Raw genomic sequence first — 25,743 nt, 5'->3', positions numbered from 1 at the left:
GAATATCCAGAATAAAAATCGGGAGTTTTGAATGATCCTTTTTTCACATACATACCTGAAATTCTCTCTCAAAACTTGCCCATATGTGGTAATAGAAAGCTTACATGGCTTATCTTTTATGTACATGAACATAATCAATTTTTTAAAAACTTCAGCAAATGAATTCTCTGCTGCTAGCATGTGCTAGGTGTCTTCTACTTTTTCTTAAATATCACAAATGGTGTAATTTAAGCTAAAGGGAACATAGTTCCATTGGCACTTCTCTTCCCCTCAAGATAACAAACTTGCCTGATAGGCTCCTTACTGCCTGATAGTAGGTTCAAGATTGGGTATTTTAGAGAAAAGATAGTAGGATATTAATAAGGATTATAACATCGGTTGTCAATGTATCACAGTCTTGTGTGATAATGAGGAGAGACTGTATGACTTTTGATATCTCCATGGCTACACCACTTCCCCCTATTTTTTGAAGAGAAACAGTACTTTAATAAACCTATATATACATATTTTACAACTTTTTCCATATATTTTCTATTGTTATTAATAGAAGGGGTACATTATATTCACCAGATAGAAGGTACATTACTTCACACACATTTATACCCTTTCTCGTGTCTTGATCCCCATTTCTCTCCCTCCACCACTGCTCCTCAACTTGTTTTTCCCCCTTCCCTATCCAATTTCAAAAAACCAAATAAGCATATATACAATATACCAGATAACAAGGTGAAATACTGTAACAATATGAGACAGCAAAAGAGATGAGAGACCATTTGTCATAATCACTAGAAACCTTGGGCTCTCCTAACAGAGATTTACAATAGAACAAAATCTAGAGACATTAGGCCAAATAGTATGACATTAAATGTAAGTACTTCCAGGGTAAGGAAACAAAAGCCACATAATGAAAGACTGTTTTTCTTAATGTACTATGTTATCTCTCATCTCTTTTGCCATCCCTTGGTTATCTCATATTGTTACAATATTTCTCCTTGTTACCTGATATATTTTATATGTGCTTAAATGGGTATTTGAAATTGGATAGGGAAGGGGGAAATCAAGATAAGCAGGGGGAGGGTGGGAGGGAAATGGGGACCATAGCATGAGAAAGAGTATCAATATTTGTGAAGTTATGCACCTTCTATCTGGTGAATATAATGTAACCCTTCTATTAATCACAATAAAAAATTAAAAAAAGAAATGAGAGATAACATAGTACACTAAGGACAACAATCACTCATTATATAGTTTTTGTTTATATATCCTGGAGGTCCTTTCATTTAGCTTCATCTTATATGGCCTCATGTATCTAGGTTTTGTTCTATTATAAATCTCTGCTAGGGGAGACCAAGGTTTCTACTGATTATGACAAATGGAAACCATTGAGCCTATGTTCCTTTGAGATTGGCTTACTTTACTTAATATGATTTTTTTTAAAGTCTTTCCATTTCCTTACAAATGGGGCAATGTCATTCTTTCTGACAGAAGCATAGAATTCCACTGTGTATAAATACCATATCTTGCTGATCCACTCATCAACTGAGGGGCATCTGAGTTGGTTCCATATCTTTGCTATGGTAAATAGTGCTGCAATGAACATTGTTGTACTAGTGGATTTAGTTAGTATGTCCTTGTTTCTGGATGATTGGGTAAATGCCAAGTAGTGGAATTGCTGGGTCATAGGGGAGCACTTTTGAGGAACTGCCATACTGCTTTCCATAGTGGTTGAACGAGTTTGTACTCCCACCAACAATGTAGTAGTAATCCCTCCTGGCCATATCCCCTCCAGCATCTGTTGTTAGTAGACTTATTGATGATGGCCATTCTAACTGGAGTGAAATGGAATCTTAGAGTTGTTTTGATTTGCGTTTCGTTTATGATCAGAGATGTCGAGCATTTCTTCATGTGTCTATACGTCATTCTTATTTCTTCTTCAGAGAAGATTCTCTTTAAGTCTTTGGCCCATCATTTAATGGGATGGTTGTATCTTTGGAGAAATAGTTTTGGAATGATTCAATTTTTTTAGCTGTTGATATATTTTAGATATGAGGCCTTTGTCCGTTGTATGGTTAGTGAATACCTTCTCCCACTCTGTAGGCTTTCTAGTTAATTTGCTAGCTATGTCCTTTGCCATACAAAAGCTGTGCAGTTTAATGCAGTCCCACTTATCCAGACTTTCTCTGATTTGTTGTGATTCTTGGTTCTTATTAAGAAAGTTTTGACCTGTGCCAAGGAAGCCTAGTGTATCTCCTATTCCTTCTTGTAAAGTTTTCAGTGTGTTGGCTTTTACTTCGAGGTTTTTGAACCATTTGGAGTTAATTCTAGTGTAAGGTGACAAAGAAGGATCCAACTTTAGTTTTCTGCAGGTGCTTAACTAGTTCTGACAGCACCACTTGTTGAAGAGGCTGTCTTTCTTCCATTCTATTTTTTTGGCTCCCTTGTCAAAGATTAGGTGGCCATAGGTCTGTGGTTTAATATCTGGGTCCTCAGTTCTATTCCATTGGTATTCTGGCCTGTTCTTGTGCCAGTACCAAGCTGTTTTGATTATTATAGCTCTGTAATAGAGTCTAAAGTTTGGTATTGAAGTTCCTCCTGCGCTGTTCTTTCTGCTAAGAATTATTTTTGCTCTATGGGGTCTTTTATTACTCCATATGAAATTTTGGATTGCCTCTTCTATTTCTTTAAAGAATGATATTTGGATATTGATGGGTATTGCCTTGAATTTGTAGATAGCTCTTGGCAAGATTGCCATTTTCACAATGTTAATTCTTCCAGTCCAGGAGCATGGGAGGTTTTTCCATTTCCTCAGTTCTGCTTTTAATTTCCTTTTTCTGGGTTTTAAAGTTTTCATCAAAAAGGTCCTTTACATTCTTAGTTAATTCCTAGGTACTTTATTTTCTTGGAGTCTATTGCAAAATGAGTTACTTTCCTGATTGTTGCCTCGTTCCTCTCCTTGTTCCTCTCATGTAGGAAGGCAGTTGACTTTTGAGGGTTGATTTTATACCCTGCTACCTTGCCAAAGTTTTAATCAGCTCAAGCAGCTTGACTTCCCCTTATTTTTTTTCTAACTTATCTCCATTAGCTGTACATTTTGGGTTCCCCATATATACAGCCCATGTACCTTTATTAGACTCTCTTTCAGTCCTTTTCTCATTCCCTCTTCACAAACCAATCTTAAAAAGCTTTAGTTTCCATTTTCACAGATATATATGAAGGATTTTAGCTACATTTACCTTCTTTCATCCTTTCCATTCCTCCCCCCTCCCCGCCCCCACACACTGCAATGTAGACAGGGCATGCTTCATCTTCCTGTCATTCATTTTATGAAAGTGTATGTTAATTGTTCAGAGATGATTTTCACCAAGGGATTTCACACATTCCCAGGAAGCACTTTAATCAGATTGACTCATTTGCCTGCTTAAGCTTGCCTTCCCCTACCTGTTTTGAAATGCTGTTGTGCCTATACATAGAAGTAATACTGAACTAAGAGAGATTTCCCTCCCCCCCTACCCAGGCATCATTGCTGGATTGGTGGAGTAGAATACTCCATTCTCCACTCCCCATGGAACAGCTTGAACCTTGGAATGGATTAAAGTGTAACAGAGGCAGTTTGTGCATTTGTAGCTTATTCAATAGAATAAAACTGGTTTGTGTTCTTAGCTAACAAGGACCCAATTTTGATTTGAAAACTGAATCTTGGGAGTAGAACTGATTTCTTTCAGTAATCTTCAGAAAACTTCCCTAAATTATCTTTTTTCTACTTTAATAAGTTAACTTTGTGATTTTTTTTGTATCTTTCCAATCTTTTTTTTTCTTTCAGTTATTATCAGATGCGTCACAACCTCTGGAAAGTCAGAACTTTTCTCCTGTGGTGCGAGACGTAAGTTCTAAAAATTTCTTCCCACAAACTTTTCTGTTATCTTAATAGCCTTTTCTCCCTTAGCCACCTAAACTCCCTTTCTTACTCTGTAGGAATAGAGGGTGTCTCTATTCCTATTCCAGAGTATATCTCCGTCACTCTGTCATCCTCTGTCAGTAATAAATCCATATATGTAAGACTAATATTTTAGTACCTAAAGAAATGTCTTGTGTCATGCACATTTAGGCTGTGATTACATCCAACGGTTTTTTAACGGATAAATATAAATATATCCAGAAACTCCGAGAGGACAGGTAAGTAGTGTTCATATCCTTTTGTTTTATACATATTGTCTCATCTTGGATTTGATGATTTAAAGCTTCAATTGGAGTTCTTAATTGTAGTTATATAGAATATGCTCCACCAATGTAATTGATAGGGCATGTCTATAAATGCATAAAATGCTAATTTTTTTTCCTTGAACTATATAGCGTTGTTCAGGTGCATAAAAACACATGAAAACTTGTGTATAAGGAAGCAAAAGTACAAAAATCTTGTCACTTAGGCAGACACATTTGTTCTTTTTGTACATGATGATTTTACACTTATTTATTCAAAGAAAATATAAGCATGTTCATCTTTTATGTGGGACTTATAGGTTTTAGTTGCAGGTTTGAACTTTCATTTCTTATTATGCTTAGGAAAGTAGGTCATGGTGTAGAAACAGAAAAAGAAACAATGATGCCAGAAGATGATGGGAGGTAACTTCCACTGGGAATTCCTATTAGGAGGAGGGTACTTCAAAAAAGTTGATAAAATAGTTGAGAGAATAGTTCTCTTAGAAAATGCTTAGTTAAAGTCCTTAGCTCCTTAACTGACTGCTGCACTGCAGGGAGTCTGAAAACATTGACATTATTTAGGAATGCTTTCCTGCTGGTGGTTGTACTTGATTTGTGTCTGTAGCTACTCCTTGTTCTACATTTAACAAAATAACAATATAAACCCTGAACTATATGATACACAATGACTAGGTAACTATTACTTCAGAAAGATAGAAATGGGAAAAATAAAGCAAGCAAAATCAAGTGTCATTTTTTTCCCCAGTGGTTCTTCCTATAAGAAGTAAGGGAAGATTCTGTAGAAATGACTTTCCCATTGGTTAATTTGCTATAGCTACTTGACTGAATGTAGCAACAAAATACTTGGAACCGCAAGAACATTTCATTCTTTGAAAAGCGAAGCTAGCTCTATAACCACATAGGAGTGCTTGTACCGGGAAAACTTTCTCTGTGTGTGCTTTCATAGCTCTATCTTTGGAGTATTATTGATTTTATTTCTTCTACTTCTAATATTAATTGCATGTGTGTGTGAAATGGCAAATCATTGTAATACCTTATTATGCATTCTTAGTTAACATGTTTCATGTGGCATCAGGTCTATTTGATTGCAGGAGCTAGGATTTCCTGTCTTATTTCTTATTCCAAGAAACTGATAGTGAAGATTGCATCTTGAAGGGAAATTTGCTTTATTTTGAATCCCATCTTATTCTAATGTCCTTTCTTTACTTGAAAGAGTAAATGTTAATCAAAAGTCTGGGGTTTATGGTGCTGCTGATGTAGACAAAATTAGAATCTGAAAGTCAATTTTTAAAAACAGTATATTTGATCATTTTCTATTTTCTCATAAAAATGCTGTTTTAATCCCATAAACTGCAGAAAGCATAATCAGATAAATATATTGTAATAGAACTGAAGAATAGTAGTTTTTTAGAAAGAGGAATATTTTAATGAGCTATCTTTACATATTTTGAGGATTAAAAGGGCAATGATATTTTATATTTATTTTTAGCCATTTATTATGTATGGAAAGATTCATGGATTAAACTTTGAGAGACATTCTGACCTAAAAATTCCAAGAACAGAGTCATCAGTCTAAGTCCTTGGCATCAGGATATTTCTCTGGGTTAATAATTGTTGATTCAAAAGATATTACATGACTATCATCTACTTTCAAAGCAAAATCCAGTGAATATTAATGGGTTTATAAAGTTGGACAAGGCTTGCCATTTCATTAGACTTATAGTTTGTAGGAAATGAAGCTATCTTCCCAAAAGGTGTAAGTTTTAACAAAATAAACCACTCAAGAATTTAAATCCTTTCTCATACTTGTTTTGGCTTCTATATTTATTTATTTATTTATTTATTTATTTATTTATTTATTTTTTGCCAGTCCTGGGCTTGAGCTCCGGCCTGAGCACTGTCCTTGGACTTTCTCAAGGCTAGAGATCTACCACTTGAGCTTCAGCACCACTTCCAGCTTTTTTCTATGTTTGTGGTACTGAGGAATCGAACCTGGGCCTTCGTGCATGCTAGGCAAGCACTCTACCACTAGGCCAAACTCCCGGCCCCTTGGCTTCTATATTTAAACCAGGTTATAGCTTCAGCTCTTCTCACCTGACCCTAAAGATATATGAAAAATAATTTCTACTAGATATGAAATGGCTCTCCTGTTCAAATTATTGTCTCCTTGGATTGTTGTGAGAAGTGAATAAAGTTTCCATTAGATAGCCCCCTAACGTGATTTTTGAATCTTGTCCTCTAGGACAAAGCTAAGAACAAAGTTGCTCCATAGAGCATAAATAAATAAATGATCCAGCCCTTCCTTACTATTGGGTATTTATGGAAATCTATAGACCTCAGGCTTCTTAGAGCTATCAGGATGTGTTGTTTTATTACAAAAATATGAAATAAGTAATGAAATACATCAATGTAGCAAACTCTTGTTTTGTTTCTTATTTGTAAGTAATTGGAGAAACATTGTGACTTCACAGTCTAAGTTTTGGATTGATATGAGGACCATATAATTTTGTTAGGTAGAAAGAAATTAAATTTCCCTCTTTTTTTTTTCCTCCACAGAGAACATTTTCAGTCATTTTCAATGAATACCAAGAAAAAGGTGTTGGTTCTTGGATCTGGCTATGTATCTGGGCCTGTATTAGAATACCTGTCAAGAGACTGTAATATAGAAATAACAGTAGGTAATTATATCTCCCCCCATTTTTCTTTACAGTCTCCCTCCCAATTTTTTTTTGTGGGGCTTGAATTCTGCCTGGGTGCTGTCCCTGAGCTCTTCAGCTCAAGACTACCACCCTATCCATGAGCCAAGCCCCTCTTCCCATTTTCTAGAGGTTAATTGGAGATAAGAGTCTCGGGTCCTTTTGTGCCTGGGCTGGTTTTGAAACTAGGATTACAGGCGTGAGCCACCACGGCTGGCTTCCCATCCCAATTTTATAACATACTTATTTGGTAGAATTTAGATGACCCTTTCATTTCTATATGTGAATATTTGTGATTTTTAGAGATATTCAAAAGTGTATTACTCTTTTTGCCATGGAATGGAAATATATAGATTGTTTGATCCCTGCAATAGGCTCTGACATGGAGAATCAAATGAAACAGTTAAGCAAGAAATACAATATTAATCTGGTTAACATTAATGTTGGCAAACATGAAGAAAGGCTGAACTCCTTGGTGGCATCTCAGGATCTTGTCATCAGGTATTTGGAAAGAACAAGTTCTGTGTGTTTTTTGTTGTCTCCCTCTCCCCCCCCCTCTATTGAGGGGGATCTGGTATGACCTCATATATTGGTGATGGTAAATAATGCTACAATGAACATGGTTATATTTCAGACAAGTGCCTAATAGCCAAAATGTACTTTGAGCTAAATATATTAAGCAAAAATAAACCCTGAAAGAAATGACAATCCAATTAATAACTGTGCTAATGACTTAAAGTGAGATGTCTCAGAAGAAGAAATAAGAATGGCCAATAGACATATGAAGAAATGTTCAACATCTCGAGCCATGAAAGGGATGCAAATCAAAACTACCCTAAGAGTCCACCTCACCCCAGTTAGAATGGCCAATATTAAGAAAAGGAACAATAACAAATGCTGTCCTGGATGTGACCAAAAGGGAACACTATTTCACTGTTGGTGGGAATGCAAACTTGTTTAACAACTCTGTAAAGTAACATGGATGTTCCTCCAAAGACTAAAACAAAGAGCTTCTCTATGACCCAGCAATTCTACTCCTGGTTATTAGCGGATAGAGCACAAAGACATCTGCACTAAAGCTTTCAGCACCGCCATGTTCACTGTTGTCACTTCTATTTTCTCTTTTTCTCCTCCACTTTCCTTCTGTCTTCTTGCTCTCTCCTCCTTCTTTTTTCATAAAGCTTTAAATTTAAGCATGTAGTCACCATGTGTAGAAAATATAAATGTGGTAGGGCTTTGTGATACATGCCTGCAATTCTAGCACTAGGCAAGGAGGGGAGCTGAGGTAGGAGGATCTTAAGTTTGGGTCAAATAGACTACACGGTGAGAGCCTGACTAAAACATAAACAAAAATATGAACATGTAGCACAATGAATTTCCACAAAGTAAACACATTCTGTAACCAACTTTGACACCAAGAAATAAGATATTGCTGGGTGTTGGTGACTCACACCTATAATCCTAGCTACTTCAGAGGCTGAGATCTGAAGATCACAGTTAAGCCAGCTCAGGCACAGCAGTCAATGAAACTCTTATCTCTAACCAGCAAAGAAAAAGGGAAGTAGAGGTGTGACTGAAGTGGTAGAGTCCCAGCTTTGAGTGAAAAGGGCAAATGAGAGTCTGAGTTTCTGCCACAGCCCTGCCTCCCCTCACAAAAAAGAAATAATCAATTATACTCAAAAGCCTTGCTCATGCCTCTCTATTCGCTAACCCTATACTCAAAGTAAGTGCTGTTTTCTTTTCTGATATACAGGTCAGTTGGTTCTGTTTCCAGAGTTCATAACTTCACAATCATTCCAAATACATTTGTGGCTACCTTCATTTATTTAACATTGATGACTGTGGGAGTCTTTTCTTATTATTTGTAGTTGGTTCATTCTTATTTCTGTGTAGTATTCTGCTGTATGAATGTATCATGATTAGTTATTTGACTATTGGTAGATATTTGAGTTATTTCTGGGTTTTGGCTGGTCTGCATGTACAGAAGTCATATCCTCTTCTTAAGGTCACATTCAAAATGAATAAAATATTCTTTATTGTCTTAAAAAGTAAAGATGAACATCCAATAGGTTCTTGGCATACTGTCAATGCAGATAATACCAAACCATTTTTAAGTATGATTAGTTTCTTAAATTTTCCACACAGGGAAGAATTTGTTCTGTAGCTCATGGGAAGTTTTCTCTCTTTTAGCTTGTTGCCTTATGTGTTGCATCCCATTGTAGCCAAGGCTTGCATCATAAGCAGAGTTAACATGGTCACTGCAAGCTACATCACACCAGCACTGAAAGAGTTGGAAAAGAGGTATGTTTCAGTCATTGACAGCTATGTAACTTTCCTGAGGGACACATTTCCTCTTTCAGATCTGATATTTCCCGTTTCCCCTTCCCAGCGTTGAAGAGGCTGGCATCACAGTCATCGGCGAGTTGGGCTTGGACCCTGGGCTTGATCATATGCTTGCCATGGATACCATTGATAAAGCCAAAGAAGTGGGAGCCTCGGTGAGCAGAGTTCATGAGAGGACTTGAAAGGCCTTGCTTTGTTTTTTGGGACTAACCTTTCTGTGATTCTGGTTAAAGATGCTGTTATAGCTTACTTTTCAGCCAGGAATTTCGAATCGAACTTTGTAAGTGCAGACATGTCTGTGAAGTAAGGCAACATTGAAGTCTTGGATGGTAGCATTTTCACTTAAAAATATTCTTAGATGGGATATAATGTAAGCAAGTTTGACTTTTAGCAGTGAGCAAAAGTAATCTTCAAAATATCATCCATCTGTTTGAGTAGTAAAGTATATATGCTAATAGGTTCTTTTCTTTGTCATATACCTAAAATACACCTCTGAATTAAAAAAATGTGTCTGATTTTAAGGCTCTATATTTGAAAGCTTGAATAATTTAAAAATGACACAATATTATAACAAATTTATTCCTTCAATGACTTAATATACTATTTTTTTCTCATTCATAGTTTACCACTCCTCAATTCTTGATTCTTACAGATTGAATCTTATATTTCCTACTGTGGTGGGCTTCCAGCTCCTGAACATTCAAACAATCCTTTGAGATATAAATTCAGTTGGAGTCCTGTGGGAGTTTTGATGAACGTAATGCAGCCTGCTTCCTACCTACTGAATGGAAAGGTAGGGGACCATCACTGAGACAGTAGAAGTATAGCCCATTAACAACTGCTTAGGCCCAACCTTTCTCCCTCATGCAAAATCCTCTGACCAATGCTCTGCTGCCTGTACCTCCCTTTCTTGTCCTTCCCCATGTGTATTTTCTGTCTCATTTAGTGTCCTTCATTCTCTCCAACAAAGCTGGTGCACCTTCTTCCCTTCTTTCTTTTATTGCCAGTAGTTCTGAAAAATACCGTTCTCGTTTGGATTGATCTTTTGATCTATTTGGATATGATGTGCAGATTGAATACATGTTGGACTTTGGGTGAGGTACCAATGGTTGTCAAACTGAATGAAGTTCTTGGTCCCAGATAATTCACAGCCAGGCTGAGAATTGGCTGTTCAAAATGGGGATTTCTTGCCCAACTACTATATAACAGAACGTAAGAACTCTCTTTATGACAATGAAGAAACAGTGGCTTTTCTTAGATTGCAAGTCAGGAAAGGTGGATGCTAGAGTAAGTGACTATAATTTTCTTAACTATGCTGATGTGCTACAAACAGGCATGCAAGAAGATAGTTGGTTTAGTTTAGGTGACTGGGCTGGGTAGCGGTGGGTGGAGAAGGAAAAGCAATGGGGAAGACGATGGGTTCCATCAGAGCACACTCACTTCAAAACATTCTAATTTGTCAGAATTTTAAGTTTTCTTTCCATCTCCCCAAGTGAATCTCTTGGGTGCTGAATTTTAAAAGGAATGAATTAGTTTAAAGATTCGCAGAGCAGTATGTACAACACTAGTAAACAAAACAGGACATACACTGCTGATCATGAGAAAAAACATGGCATGTCACAAGGTAAGAAGGGAGATACCCAAATTCTGCTCCAAGTAGGGCCTTCTTTGCAGCATCACCAAAGGCCAGGCAATTGGGAAGTCCACTGGGCTCCAGCAGTCTGGATGGATAATGTGAGCACTGACATTCCATCCAGTTTTACATTTCTGGACCAGGTGTGTGCCAGAATTGCAGTTTGAGTTCCACCAAACCCTCATCCTTCATGTGACACATAGCCTATTTCTTGTTACATTTTGATTGCTTCTTCTACCTTTTGGAGATAGCTTCTTCAGCCTTTTCTTGGGAGGGAAAAGACTGTTTGATGTAAACTAATAATGTTTTGCATAGAAAAATTCTTTGTCCATTTGGATAAGATGCTTATTTTTAGATGGCCATATAAGTGATAAAGATGAGAATGAAAGAGTCAGTGCTACATGCCCAATGGAAAAAGCCAGAAATTGAATGCTGTCATTGGGCTTGGCTCTGTGCCCTTTCATTGTGTAGGTGAACTTTAGCCAAAGAGGAACATAATAACATAATAATAGCTTTGTTTTTGGTACTAGGTTTGGATCTGGGCTTGCTTGGGTTGCCTGCTGTTTTGGCATCCTACCACACAAGACATACCTATAGCCAAGCTTTTTTTTTTGCTGGCTACTTTGTAAACAGAAGATAGTGTCTCACAAACTTGTTTCTTCAGACTTGTTTCAAACCCAGATCCCTCAGATCTCAGCTTCTTAAATAGCTAGGATGACAGGTGTGAGCTATTGGCATTTAATAGTAATAGCAGATTTGTAGTGATCTTTCAGTATGACTTAATGAAGTCAAATACATTGTCATTTCATTCACAGGAGATTAACGGGTATGCCATAAGTCTTTAGCAAATATGAACTGCATAAAGAAAAGATAGGTTTTAAAGCCTCAGGGAAAAAAGTAAAAAAAATAAGCAGTCATTTTGAAGCAGCAAAAATCATAGCTATTGAAGTTTATCGCTTTTCTTCTGAACTCTTTTTGAAAAGAGTGCTGTTTTGCATTTCCCACACTTTGAAAGATCTGAAAAGAAAGCATGATGTTTCTCTTTTCTTTGCGAAAAAGATACTGTTTTCAAGGTCCTGCTTAAGATATCCTCTTGTGGATGGAGCTTTTCCTGACCACTCCACCTTCCCTTCTCTATTCTTTAGTGGAAACTCAATCAAAGTGCTAGATGCCAGCATTGTCTAGGTCTAAGAGTTTTCCAGGGGCTGTATTATTCACTCAGCAATTCAAGTGTATCTGCCTGTGTCCCAAGACACATTGTTATACTTTTAAAAAATCCTCTCTTGTATTCTCTTTTCTTGCCCCCATCACCCTGTCCAATGATGGAGCAAACGTCAAGTATTTCACTGGATTATAGCAGGAGAGATATATGACCTCAATTAGACAACGACCTGTGAATTAGTACCTATCTTTTTGTCCTACATCCTTGCAGTAAGTTTCATCCACAGATACTATTTTTAGCTTCTGATTTCTCTTAAATCTAATCGCCTTCCATCTCTCTGGAGGCAGGGATTCATTACTTATCTAATTCTCTTTACAGGTGATGGTATGCTTTCTTGAGGTGAAAAGTAGAATTCTACACGGCAGAGCTTCTCAGTGCCTGCTTTAGTCTCTTGTCCAGCAAACAGTACTTGATCTACTAGACACACTTGTTCATGTGTGGCTACACATGAAAATAAACCTACCTTCCTTCCTTCCTTTCTTCCTTCCTTCCTTCCTTCCTTCCTTCCTTCCTTCCTTCCTTCCTTCCTCCCTCCCTTCCTTCCTTTCTTCCTCCCTCCCTTCCTTCCTTCTCAAACCACTGAAATATAATTCAATGCCAGAGCTAGACAAAATGACAACAATATCCTAAGCATAGGATGCTTAGGATAAATGCTGTGTGTAAACTTTGGAAGGCTTAGAGAAAGCATTGTAAAGTATGAGAATGCATTAGCTGGACAATGGGATGTTGGCTACAGTGGTTTTATTCGTTTACTTCCAGAGCTCTGTGAGGTTCTATTGTGTAAGTAACTTGGATAAACCCACAGGGGGAACAATGAGTTGGGGTCCCACATGTTCCTTTCTATCATCTCAGGTTGTGAATGTGGCAGGAGGAGTCTCTTTTCTTGATGCCGTCACTTCCATGGATTACTTTCCTGGCCTGAATCTGGAGGGTTACCCTAACAGAGACAGTACTCAATATGCAGAGATCTATGGGATTCCATCTGCCCACACTTTACTGAGGGGTACACTGAGATATAAGGTAAATGTTGTATTTTAGACTAAACATATTATCAGTTTGAATGTTAAGTGGTATGTATGTTTAATTTTTCTATAGTAATCAAAATAATTAAGACAGTGAACCAAGTGGAAACTTATTTTCTCAGGAAACTTTTGATTGAAAATGTCTGGTGATAGATACATAAGGACATATAGGATGAGGCTAAATGAAAGGACCTCCAGGATATAGAAACAAGAGCCATATAATGTGTGATAGTTGTTCTTAATGTACTATGTTGTCCCTTGGTTATCTCATATTTTTACAGTATTTTACCTTGATATCTGATATATTGTGTACATATTTATTTGTTTATTTGAAATAGGATAGGGAAGGGGGAAAACAAGATAAGGGGAGGGAAATGGGGACAAAAACATGAGAAAGGGTAACAATGTTTGTGAAGTAATGCATCTTCTATCTGGTGAATATAATGTAACCCTTCTATTAATTACAATAAAATATAATAAAAAAGAAAAGTAAAAAAAGAAAAGAAAATGTCAGGTGAGCCAATTCAAAAACAGCAAGTGGTTTATTGACTCATTAGAGATTGGGGCAGACAGACAGGAGGTTGTTGTCAGCTGTACTGAGATTTGGGGTTAGGCAACCTCTCCAACTCCTAGCTTTCTCTTTGTTTCCTGGCCCTACCTTCCAGTGGGCACAGCAGTCTCAAGTTCCACACTGTGCCAGGGAAGTGCCAGTTTCTTATGGCCCATCAATTCCAACTCCACTTGGAAGAATAGACTTTAGGTATCTCCAATAACTAAAATTTTGATTTTTTTGTGTCATTAGCTGAGATTTACCTCTGAGTCTAGTGAAATAAATGTGTCAGTCAGCTTTGGCCTTTGTTGTATGCCCCTAGAGCTTAAGATGGAGTCACCAGATTGGAAACATAAACTAGGGCTCAGGAAGGGCTTACCCTTTCCACTTATCCTGGCCAAAATTGACTCAGAATATTAGGGGGGTGAGGTAGGTTTCCTCAAAGCAAATTACAGCTGCAAAATAGGGGATTCCATTCTAGGAGCACAAAACTAATGTTCACTGTACATTTAGTCATCATAAAAAACTTAACTATAAGTATGATCAAAGAACTCCCAAAACAAGGCTTGGAACAACTGATTACATAAAGCAATTTATATTGTGTGCTCAATTACGATGGTGTTTTGGGAAAATAGCTCTGTTCTTCAGCCTAATAAATATGCCTATTTCTTGTGTATAAAATAAAAAGTATGATCAAATTAAGATGACCAATGTCATAAGTTCTTAGCATAGCAATTGTCTTCTCCCTCCCTTTCCCTATATGTTTTATGGTAGTAAATGTTTGTCAGTAGAGTAGATTATCTGCTTTGAGGGGGAGATTATTCTTGTTCTCCTATTATATATCAAACCAGGGAAAGTGACATGGTCTCATTTGTAGATAACTGATCTAGCATGCTTGAAGTTCTGGGTTGGATCCTCAGAACGACAAGTAAAATGAAGAAAGAGCAAAACTGACTCTTAAATCAAATTGCATTGTGCTGAACTGATAGGTAAAGACCCAATTTTTCCAGGCCAGTGGAAGTACCAAGTTGTGGCTCTTCCTTCTGAAGGTGGAGCTGATTGTACCCTTATCAAAAAATGCAAAGTACTGTTTTCTAAATTAGTTATAAAAAATAGATCTATCTCTTCAAAAGCAAGCTTAAAATTTGTCTTCCTGTGAAAATATTCATGTAGTGCTTATTTATTTTTATTGTAGGGGTATTCCAAAGCTTTGAATGGATTTATAAAGTTGGGCCTGATAAGCAGAGATTTAAACCCTGCCCTACAACCTGAGGCCGATCCTCTCACATGGGTAAGTGACTCCAGAATCTTATAGAGTGGTTTTGGGAATGGCCTAGTGTGAGCTTTGCTTTGTGCAAGCAAAAGAACCCTCTGTAGCTGATGAAGTTAAGTCTTAACAATCTTCCTCCTCTTTGGTAAAGGAGGAGGCAATGGGCTATTGTACCAGGCCTGCTTCCTGTACCAACTTGTGTCACTGGAGTATTCCTTTAGCCCAGCAAAGAGTTCAAACCTCTGTCTTACTCTGTATACTTCCAGTTGAATAAATGATAACAGGCATAAATTGGGCCCTGTATATATGATGGTCTAGGTGATTCTGGTGTATCACTGAACTGGACTCTCGAAATTCTAAACCCTGTCAGTCTTCTCATTTGGCCATTAATAACCATGAATAATTTGTTCCACATATATATATATATATACAATTTGTATTTATGATGATAATTACAAGGTATTAAACCCATTAATTAGAGTGTCAGTGTTGGGAAAGATTTGGAACTTGCAACTAAGTGTAAAGTAGAGATTTCATTAATGAACTTAACATTTTTGTGCCCATATTATGAAAAACATGTTAGAAATGTATCATGATGGGAAACGATCCAATTTTTTTATTAAAGAATTTTTTAACATTGATTTTTACATCATGTTTCAAATGACATGTTTAACAAATAAGTATTCAAGAAGGAATCTCCATTTACAGTCATTGGCACTTAGATTTTAGAACATAATCAAAATTAGGCTGAGGGTTTGTATGTCAAAGATACATATTAATCTATGTAATAAAATATTATGTCTATAGAGCTATAAGTTTTTTTATGTCTATGTAGTTATGTTTATATTTCCAGTACCATGTCCATAGCATTGGGCATGCAACTTTTGAGTCCTCACTCTTGTACTGTGTGGATCTAATAGCCACATATTAAGGATACCATGTGTCTTTTGTTCCTTTGGTCTTGACTTGTCTCACTCAACATAATTTGCTCTAGATTCATCCACTTCCCTGCAAATGCCATTATTTTATCTTGTCTTTTGGCTATGTAGTATTCCATTATATATATATACATACGTATATGTATATATATATATTCTCACATTTTCTGTATCCATTTATCTGCAGTCGGGCATTTGGATTGTTTCCATCACCTGGCTATTGTGAATAGTGCAGAGATAAACATAGCTGAGCAGGTGTCCTTATCATATCTTGGATTATGATGTTCAGGGTAAATGCCCTGATCCAATGTTTTAAGGTTTTTTTTTGTATACTTTTGAGCCTTTGCAATCTGAGTTTTACCTATCACAGACTTACTTTTTAGACAGGAGCAAATATCTGTAGGGGTTGAGGTAGCTGGGATAAAAAAGTTGGTACAGAAAATTTTAAGAGTCATTCTAGTATGTTGATAGTTATAGTCTAGAACAAAACCTTTTTTTTTTTTTGTCCAGGATGTGATTACAAATGCCCTAAGCTTTATGGGCCATACATTTTCTTTAGAATGATTCAGTACTGCTGTAGAAAGTATGTAAATAAATGATTATGATTGTGTTGTAATAAAATTTCTATTAAATGAAACAAACAAAAAAAACCCTGCCAGGCACTAGTCGCACATGCCTGTGATTCTACCTATTCAGGAGGCTATCTTTCAATCATGGTTTGAAGCCAGCATGGGCAGGGGAGGCTATGAGGCTCTTATCTTCAATTAACCACCTAAAAACTGGAAGTGGAATTTTGGGTCCAAGTGGTAGAGTTCTAGCCTTGAAGAACCAAGGCTCTGAGTTCAAGCCCCATAGACCAACAAAAACCAAAACCAAAAGCTTAGGTGATGAATCCTACGTGACCTTTGAGTTCCTGGAACATGGCTCTTTGGGACTCTGGAAGAAGTCTTGGTTAGAATGCGGAAAAAGCTGTGTTCACTGTCCAAGTGTTCTTTTGAGATATTCCATGCCAAGGCTTTCTTATCTCTTAAACCTACACAAGAACAATGGTTGTTACTAGGAACCAGAATAGTAATCCTTCCACTTTATCTTGGCCAAAATTGATGTAAAAGATGAGGAGGATGGTTGAAAACAATGATGGAGAGGATACATGGAGACACAAAAATAACGTACTACCATTTTCTCTGTTTCTTGAGTTTTTCTTGCTGAAATATCATTCTAGGTGTGTAGGTGTGCATATGTGTGTGTGTTATGTTACAATATGATATTTTTCATTGTTTCTAATGAAAACATGAGGTGAACTTGAGGGCCAGTGTCTTAAGAAGATAATATCTCAGCGACCGTGTTTTGATTATACTACGAATTGTATTTTTTCGTTATTTTTACAACCAGAAACAACTCCTCTGTGACCTAGTTGGGATTTCACGCTCTTCTTCATGTGAAGTGCTTAAAGATGCTGTCCTTACAAAGCTGGGAGGGGACCAAACCCAACTGGAGGCTGCAGAATGGTAGGTATCCATCTTTCAGTTTAGAGACAAAAGAAATTGGATCCATGATTACTTTGTCTTTTTCAGGGAAAGGAAGGTTGAGATACAGCCAAGCATTTTATATGTACCTTTAATTAATCACTGTATCTTAGCCAATTAATGGTCCTTCGTTGGCCCATTCTAGAAACGTTCTAATTTGCCGTGTAGGTGTTAGAAAATACATGAACAGATCAACTCAATGACACTTGTAGTCTGGAAAATACTGTGCTTAGGATAGTGGCAAACAGTTGTAATTTCAGCTATTCAGCAGGCTGGCAAAGATTGGAAACAACAGTTTGAGGCATAAAAGTTTGTATGACTCCTCAACTATGAATGGTGGCACACACTTGTCATTACTGATAATATGGGGAAGTGTAAGTATAAAGATACCAGCCCAGGCCTTCCTGAGCAGAAAACAAGACACTGTTTAAAAACTATCAATCAAAAAAGAGGCTGAGGGCATGGCTCTGTGGGTAAAGTGCCTACTGGCAAGTGAGAAGTTCTAACTTCAACCCGAAGTATTGTTAACCAACAATAACAACAACAAAATCAAGCTGACCTGGTGCTACATACCTGTAAATCCCAACGGTGTGGGAGGATTAGAGTGCAAGGTCACCTCCAGCCCAAAACAACATACTATCCAAAAAATAACTAAAGCGAAAGTGATGGGAGACTTGGCTCAACTGGTAGAGAATCTGCTTAGCTAGCATGAGGTCCTGAATTTAAACTTCAGTACCTTTGAAACCATCATCATCATCATCATCATTAGGAAAAATACTGTGAAGCATTTTCCTGCTCATTTCTTGTATAAAATGGAATTCTTTTATGTTCTAATATTACACTACTCAACTACTGCAAAACATTCAACCCATATGACTGCCACACACTGGATATTGTTAATATGGAAGAGCTCCTCTAAATGAACCTCTCATGAAGTATATTACATGAGTTTCCAGTGGATCATCTCTGTTCAGCTTCATGGAACAATGTCTGGGGGAGTCTGATGATGATCTTGAGGTTAAAATATTGCTGTTATTGTTATTTTACAATTTAACAGAGTCCTTGAAGTTGGAAAATGACCTTGTGATTTTGCACTTTCGAGATAAAAATTCAAGGAGTTCATTTCTTCTCCCCAAAGCAGAACACAGCAAGGTCTTGAACTAATTCAGTCAGCGCTTGTGTTTTGCAGGTTGGGCTTACTTGGGGAAGATCAAGTCCCTCAGGCAGAATCCATTGTGGATGCACTCTCCAAACACTTGGCCTTGAAGCTCTCCTATGGTAGGCCCTGGGTCCTGGCTCAACACCTCTGAAGGCATCAGAAGAGAGTCAATGCAGTTAGATGGTCAGGTTGGGGTCGGGGCAGTGGAGCCATGCAGTAGGGATGGCATGTGTGATGTGAAGGGAAGGTCCTTGGGCTATTTTTCCAGAGGGAAGAATCTGAAAATTCTTAGGTAGAAATGAACTGGACTATTATGGGAAAGGAAAGAAAAAGTTTCACTTTTATCACATAAGTGCCAAATGGAGCAAATGTGTATTCTCTACAACAATGTCTTTTAGATGTTAAGGGATATAATTGGAGTCTTCAATTCCTTCAGTTGTTGATTGGTCTATGGACCAAAAACTACTATGATAAATAATTGTCTAATGTCTGTACATCATCAGAAGAAAAGCTTGTGATGGAAGGGCCAAGGATAGGAGGTGAAATTTAGTATTTGACTTATAAGGATCATAACATTTTCAGATATCTTTGTTTTTAAGGCCCTGAAGAAAAAGATATGATCGTGATGAGAGACAGTTTTGGAATCAGACATCCTTCTGGACATTTAGAGCACAAAACTGTTGATCTAGTGGTTTATGGAGATTTCAGTGGATTTTCGGCAATGGCTAAAACTGTGGGTTTCCCCACTGCCATGGCAGCCAAAATGTTACTGGATGGTAAGTGCTGCTTGTTTAAGGGCTGGTGGGTGTCCATACTAATGCTCCCAAGTCAATTAGTGTCTGGGCATCAAATTACTACCCTTGATCTCTGGCATTTAGCAATATTTATGACAATTCTTGTGAGGAGACCACCTGTGGGGAATAAAGAACATAGGCTATGGAGTTAGACTTGATTTTCACTCCACCCAGTCTCCAGAGAGCTGAATGACGGAGCACAAGTTACACAGCATGCCTCTGTAAAAGCCTCATCTTAAATGTCCTATCTCTAAGCCATACGCTTATTGCGGCACTTGAATGAAACAGCATAGAAACCTGCTATCAGAGAGCCCTGCTGGAGATGTTAAAACTCTTCCTTTCCTTGTTTGTTTTTCTACTTTGGGAATGGTTGTTCTGAAATAGCAGAGAATATTCAGTCACAGGATATCAAGGATATAGACTTTATCTTAATGTATTATCTATACTCCATGAATATTTTCAGATACATTCTCGTTGATTTACAGTGGGGTACTGTTTGAATTAACTCATCCTAAGAAAATGTGAGGTTGAAAAAGCACTGAGCACAGCTGATCTCATGAACATCATAGCTTAGTACACAGTGTATGTACAGTCTTGGTTGTTTACTTACTGTCAAGTTTAGTTTCATGGTGGCCTGGTAGCTGGCCCTGGTAGCTGTACTTGTTGTCTGGCATCTTGAGATAGCATCCTACAGTGTATGATACTCTAGGATCATATACTAGTATCACTAGTCCAGAAAAAGATCATAATCTGAATTCTAAGTACCTTCTGTATAAAATGCATGTTGCTTTTATACCCTAGAAAAGTTGAAACATACTATTTTCCACCATTTTAAGAGATACTCAGATGACCAGATTGGTTTTAGTTCACTGTGGTAGGAATTACTGCAGCTACATGCACAGATTGTCAGACCATACTCACACACATCTGTAATTTTCATCCTAAAGTAACCCATTTCCTTTACAGAGTATTGGCTAAGTAACCATTGAATAGGGTACATTCAAGCAACTATTAAGTAGTGTCTGGGCCTACAGTTCACATAGGCTGTGAAAGCTGCTGGGTTGATATGTTCTCTGCAGAGATAGTCTTTGAAAAACAATAATAATCTGTTTTCTTCCAGGTGAAATAGAAGCTAAAGGCCTAATGGGACCTTTTACAAAGGAGATCTATGGGCCAATATTAGAGCGGATTAAAGCAGAAGGCATTATGTATACTACACAGAGCACACTCAAGCTATAATTTTGTTTGTATCATTGCAGGCAGAATGGCTCTCAACATTTGCACAACAAACATGCTTACTTATATGCTGTGTTTTATAGCGTGAAGCATGACCTATTTTGATGTGTCAATAATATGGTGGTTTTGAATATAAATCTTTAATTTGACAATGTTCAGAATAGGAGAGGCCAGTCATTAAGAGAGAACTTTAATAATATTATCATGTATTATCATATGTGCATAAAATGATAATGATCATATTTTGTTAACTTATTGTGTCTCTTTTATCTTATAAAACACATTTTCTTATAATCACCATATGTAGTTTCACTGCTTTAGAAGATTCTCATATTTTATTTTTGTATTTTTCAAATTGTTTCTGTTAGATATCTTAGATTACTTATGTATAAGTCTATGTCAAATGCTGTTATGATTATTGTAAAGTTATGATTTATTTAGTAAATTTATCACTTAAATTTTCTCTTGAGTGTTTGGAAAATGGAATTAATAATCCATGTATTAATTCACTAAGAACACAAAAAGTAACCAAATCCAGTATCCTTTCTTTTAAAAACACTCAACAAATAAAAAATAAGTGAAAAGTAAATGAACTTTCTCAACCTGATTTTAAAAAAATCTATGAAAAATCCACAGCTTGTATCATTCACTTAAGATATAGCTCATTAATGTTGCATAGACTGTGCTAGATGTATACAAGATTAATAAAGGAGAAAAATTACTCTTTCCATGATATTTACATACTAAATAAGGACATAGGCAGGAACAAAGGAATATAAAATAAAGGTTCAGAAAACACCAAGTGTTCTGAAGAAAAATAAAACTAGATTAAAGGATGGGGAGGGGGGCTGGGAGTTTGGCCTAGTGGTGGAGTGCTTGCCTAGCATGCACGAAGACCTGGGTTCGATTCCTCGGTACCCCACATACATCGCAAAAAGCCAGAAGTGGTGCTGAGGCTCAAGTGGTAGAGAGCTTGTCTTGAGAAAGTCCAAGGACAGTGCTCAAGCCCTGAGCCCAAGCCAAAGACTGGCAAAAAAAATATAAATAAATAAAGCATGGGGACGGCACTAATCCCCATTCCAGAGGGCTGTACTTACCGAAGGGCTTCGTGTTTTAATAACTGTGGCCTTAGGGATAAGGATTCAGACATGTAAATTCTGGGACACATGAACATTCAGGCCATGATTCCTTCAGAAGCAAAAGAAATATACAAAAGTTCTAGTAAACAGTTAAGACTAAATATTTAAGGAACAGTAGGAAACTATTTTGCTGTGGTTTCCTACAAATAATTTTTTTCATTAAAAAAGCCCCACTTAAGAATCATAATTCTTTTTTACTTACTTCCCTTCCTCTATCCCTTTCTACTCTTATCTATCTCATCTCCCCACTTTTTGGCCACACATACTCTGACACAAAATTTCATAAGCATATACAAATGAATGGCAAGAGTTATATTTATTTTTGCAATTCCTTGGATAAAAACCATTGAAACAACATTTGGTAAGTAGTTAATCTCAAAAAATGTCATTCAAAGCAAGTGTATATTTATTTGACACAAAAGTTAAAATTACATGCTGAAACAGAGTTAATTGCTTAGATAACATGACAGTATCAGCAGACTTGGAGAGTACAACCATATAAGGAACCAAACCATTAAACTAAACAAGTACACAGAACTAGAAAACAGACTCAGTAGTAAAATAGAAAAATCTACAATTATAAATATAAATTTGGTCCATGGACACACTAGAGCAATATGTACAGTAAGTATCAGATTATCCCTACTTTAGGTCAATAAAATGATCCTTAAATGTTGAATATAGGGAACAAAGAGTTCTTTTATGGTCTACTAATTAAGTTACATTTCTTGCCAACATAATGCCTGCTACAAATACAGCTCAAAAATTGGACACACACACACACACACACACACACACACACACTCCTCCAAACATTTTCTGTAGTTTGGAATTCCTAAAATCTACAAATTGGTAATTTCTGTTAAGATCAACATGGAGAAAAAATTCCATATTTCCATTCTTAGAAATACTGCAAAATTCAATCATTTTAGTTCAAACATGATAAGTGAATTACAAGAAGTCTTTCAGAAAGGCACACGTTGTTAATGATGTAAATTTGGCAGCAAGTTCCTATGTCATGAAAGTTACTGTCAGGTGTGGGAGGTGAACGGATAATAGAACTGACTCAGTCCTTTAATCTGAGAAAGAGAAAAACATTGCTGAGATGTGGGCTTTCCCACTCTTTCTGCCTTAAACTAAAGACTCTAAGCTCTCAGCTATATTTCTATCAGGCAAAGCTGCACCATTACTGTCCAGGGAGGTGGATGGATTCTCTTCCTGCCTTGTGCTGACAAGGCTAAGGACCACTTTGTAGAGAAACTGGTAGTGCTCCTAGAAAAAAGAGAATAAAAGAATGTAAGCAGGAAGCTTGGTGAAGATACCCAGTTGTAAAAATGGAATATTGTCAAGTCACAGTTTGGCACACATCATGGAAGTCCATTGCGTTGTGGGTTTTGTTCTACTTAGCAGAGGTATACAATCTCTATTAATGTTTCTTTCTGACTAAAGCAGTTTTGCAATTAGCAAATCCTAGAAAATTAGCTCTTGCTCATCTGTTCAGTGAAAAGCACACTGTTCTTATCCATTTGATTCCTGAAATTAGAAGGTGATAGGATAGAGTTTTAATACCTTGGTGGAATGATTTGGTGCTTGGCACCCTTCCAAAAATAACTATTTTGTTCTCCTTTTTCTAGTTGCTATGGAATCTAATTGTTGTGTCTATTTATGGAGAGACCTCAACCATGGTTTTACTGTCAGCTGGGTGACCCATGTAGAATGCAGTCTATTCACCAGATCCATTGCTTAGAAATAGTATTTTCTTTACCAGCCTGCCTAGTTCTCTGCTCTGCTTTATGAAAAGGTGATTGTGTGTGTATGTGTGCAATTTTCATATAAGAGATCAGCTACAAACATGATAGTGAGCCTATGTCTTCTAACCCTCCTTCTGCAGGGAGTGCACCAGGCTTCCTGGTATCTTCCCAGCTATTTACACACACACACACACACACACACACACACACACACACACACACACACACCTTGCAGATTTTTTTCTAAATTGAGAGTGATTATCAGATGAACCATGTCTCTTCACTAACTGTACATATTTCTCTTTTCCTTTTTTTTTGCCAGTCCTGGGGCTTGTATTCAGGGCCTGAGCACTGTCCTTAAGCTTTCCTCAAAGCTAGTGCTCTAGCATTTGAGCCGCAGCACCACTTTTAGCTTTTTCTGTGCATGTGACACTGAGAAATAGAACCTAAAGCTTCATGCATGCTAGGCAAGCACTCTACCATTAGGCCATGATCCCGGCCCCTCTTTTCCCCCCAAAATACTGAATAGTTAGTCATTTGTTAACTTTGGAAATTGAATTTGGCTGGAGAATCAGAAAATAAATAAGAATGGCAATGTTTGTGAAGTTATGCACTTTCTATCTGGTGAATATAATGTAACCCTTCTATTAATCACAATAAAAAAAGAAAAAAATAAGAATGGTTCTAGCATTTAAATATTTGAGGTATGCCTACTGCTTCTTCTCTGAAGCTAGGCTGAACTTGAACCCTTAAAGGTAATTTTTTTCAAGGTTGGCATTTCTGCATGTATTTTTGAAAATTAGAATAAATCTTATAAAATAACATGACAGTTAATTTTTTTCAACCTATCTGTCATCCAGGAACGCAAGTTTGTGATTTTAACTATATAGGATGTTTCCTATTCATCCATATGACCATTTCTATGTACACTTGAGACATTTCAGTAATTTTAAGAAAGCAAATAGTTCTGTAAGAGTGACAAGTTTGCTTTGCTACTTACAATGTCAGCGAAGACTCCTGGCCTCATCAAATTAATCATCTTGGCTACCTGGTAGACATCCATGGAATTTTCTTTTTCTAGTTGGTGCATGAGGGTTGTCAGAGCACAGAAAGTTCCTGCAGTCACTCCTCCATGCCTTGTAATAAAGGAAAGGGACAGAGGTTCTAGCAGACCCTCAGAGCATTCACACTTAGAACTTTCAGAGCAAGCAGGCTTAAAATCTCACAAAAAGAACACTAGACATTTTAGTTACATTTTGTTTTGTGTTTTCATTTGTTTGTGTGTTTATTACTTTTGTCCCATGAAAAGGGGATGGCAATAATTTAAAAATGAATGGACATTCAGAGAGAGTCAGACAAGTGGAGAGAGGAAGGGTGAGTGAATGCAGTCATAGCACTCACTATCTCTGTGAAACTTCTATTAGAAGTTTCCTACTTGATGGGATGGGTAGGGTGGGACTAGATGTGGAGGGAGAAAGATAGAATGGGTGACACTGATAAAGATTCATTGTATATGTAAACTGACAGATTGACTTAAAACTTCTTCGAATAAAACTTTAAAAACTTCTTTGTATACCTATTTAAAGATAATAAAAATTAAAAAAACAAATTGAAGTTATAATGGACCAAGTACATATCTTATATGCTAGTTTTGTTACATGAACTGAACATTTTTGGGTTGTAACTGAAACTTGGAAAAAATCTATTGAATCATCACTAGAAAATTATTGCTATTAGAAAATTAAATACAAGTTTATATATCTGCACAAGAAATAACTGCCCGAAAAACATGTCTGATTAGCTCTGGAAAAGGTCCAAGGCTGAAACAATGCCTCCCTTACAAAATGTTTTCATCATAAAAAGGAAGAGCAGATTCATTCCTGTGACTATGCATCCATTCTCTGTCTTCCTCTGGAGCTTCAAGTGAAGGAATAAATGTTCAGTATTACACTTGTTGATAAGCAGGTAACCAATATACCCTGGCGAGGCCAGGCTCAAAAAGTTAGGAAGTCTGAAGACAACTCAATGATCCCAAATGTGAGACTTACTCATCATGAACAATCAAAGGTCCATCCCTGCCGGCAGCTTCTTCTTTGACAATGCTTATCAGCTCAAACGTTTTACTAATGGGACTGTCTGGATTTGGCCATTTGGGACACTGGAAATGCCTCACTTCAAGTACATAATCATCCTATGGGAAGAGAGGACAAATGAATATTTACTGGTTAAGAGCAGTTTAACAGGAG

General features: G+C 37.0%; 2 protein-coding genes across 4 annotated transcripts in view; one reads left to right on the top strand and one right to left on the bottom strand.

Moving 5' to 3' along the window:
* Positions 1 to 25,743, top strand: part of Aass (aminoadipate-semialdehyde synthase) — a 54,510-nt gene that overhangs the window by 26,372 nt on the left and 2,395 nt on the right. The window contains exons 12-24 of one of the 3 annotated variants that reach the window (XM_090333213.1): positions 3,821 to 3,880; positions 4,106 to 4,173; positions 6,775 to 6,896; positions 7,289 to 7,415; positions 9,105 to 9,215; positions 9,304 to 9,412; positions 9,910 to 10,050; positions 12,965 to 13,132; positions 14,880 to 14,975; positions 17,285 to 17,400; positions 18,608 to 18,696; positions 19,177 to 19,353; positions 20,492 to 21,646. In XM_090333213.1, the coding sequence (XP_090189339.1) occupies positions 3,821 to 3,880; positions 4,106 to 4,173; positions 6,775 to 6,896; positions 7,289 to 7,415; positions 9,105 to 9,215; positions 9,304 to 9,412; positions 9,910 to 10,050; positions 12,965 to 13,132; positions 14,880 to 14,975; positions 17,285 to 17,400; positions 18,608 to 18,696; positions 19,177 to 19,353; positions 20,492 to 20,610 (1,503 nt within the window). In that variant the 3' untranslated portion in view covers positions 20,611 to 21,646. Of the gene's footprint in view, positions 1 to 3,820; positions 3,881 to 4,105; positions 4,174 to 6,774; positions 6,897 to 7,288; positions 7,416 to 9,104; positions 9,216 to 9,303; positions 9,413 to 9,909; positions 10,051 to 12,964; positions 13,133 to 14,879; positions 14,976 to 17,284; positions 17,401 to 18,607; positions 18,697 to 19,176; positions 19,354 to 20,491; positions 21,647 to 25,743 lie in introns of those variants that run through there. The other 2 variants (XM_090333214.1, XM_090333215.1) reach the window with 2 other exon arrangements.
* Ptprz1 (protein tyrosine phosphatase receptor type Z1) overlaps positions 22,024 to 25,743 on the bottom strand; it is a 154,599-nt gene continuing 150,879 nt past the window's right edge. Inside the window, exons 28-30 of the mRNA XM_090333216.1 lie at positions 25,546 to 25,688; positions 24,498 to 24,633; positions 22,024 to 23,018 (exon numbers count right to left, since the gene is read on the bottom strand). Of these exons, the coding sequence (XP_090189342.1) occupies positions 22,878 to 23,018; positions 24,498 to 24,633; positions 25,546 to 25,688 (420 nt within the window). The 3' untranslated portion in view covers positions 22,024 to 22,877. The remainder of the gene's footprint in view (positions 23,019 to 24,497; positions 24,634 to 25,545; positions 25,689 to 25,743) is intronic.

Source organism: Megascapheus bottae, chromosome 5 (genome assembly GCF_031878675.1).
Source record: "Megascapheus bottae isolate mThoBot1 chromosome 5, mThoBot2.hap1, whole genome shotgun sequence".
NCBI classification, from domain to species: Eukaryota; Metazoa; Chordata; class Mammalia; order Rodentia; family Geomyidae; genus Megascapheus; species Megascapheus bottae.
The sequence above is the reverse complement of the archived record's forward strand: the minus strand, read 5'-3'. Positions and strand labels throughout refer to the sequence as shown.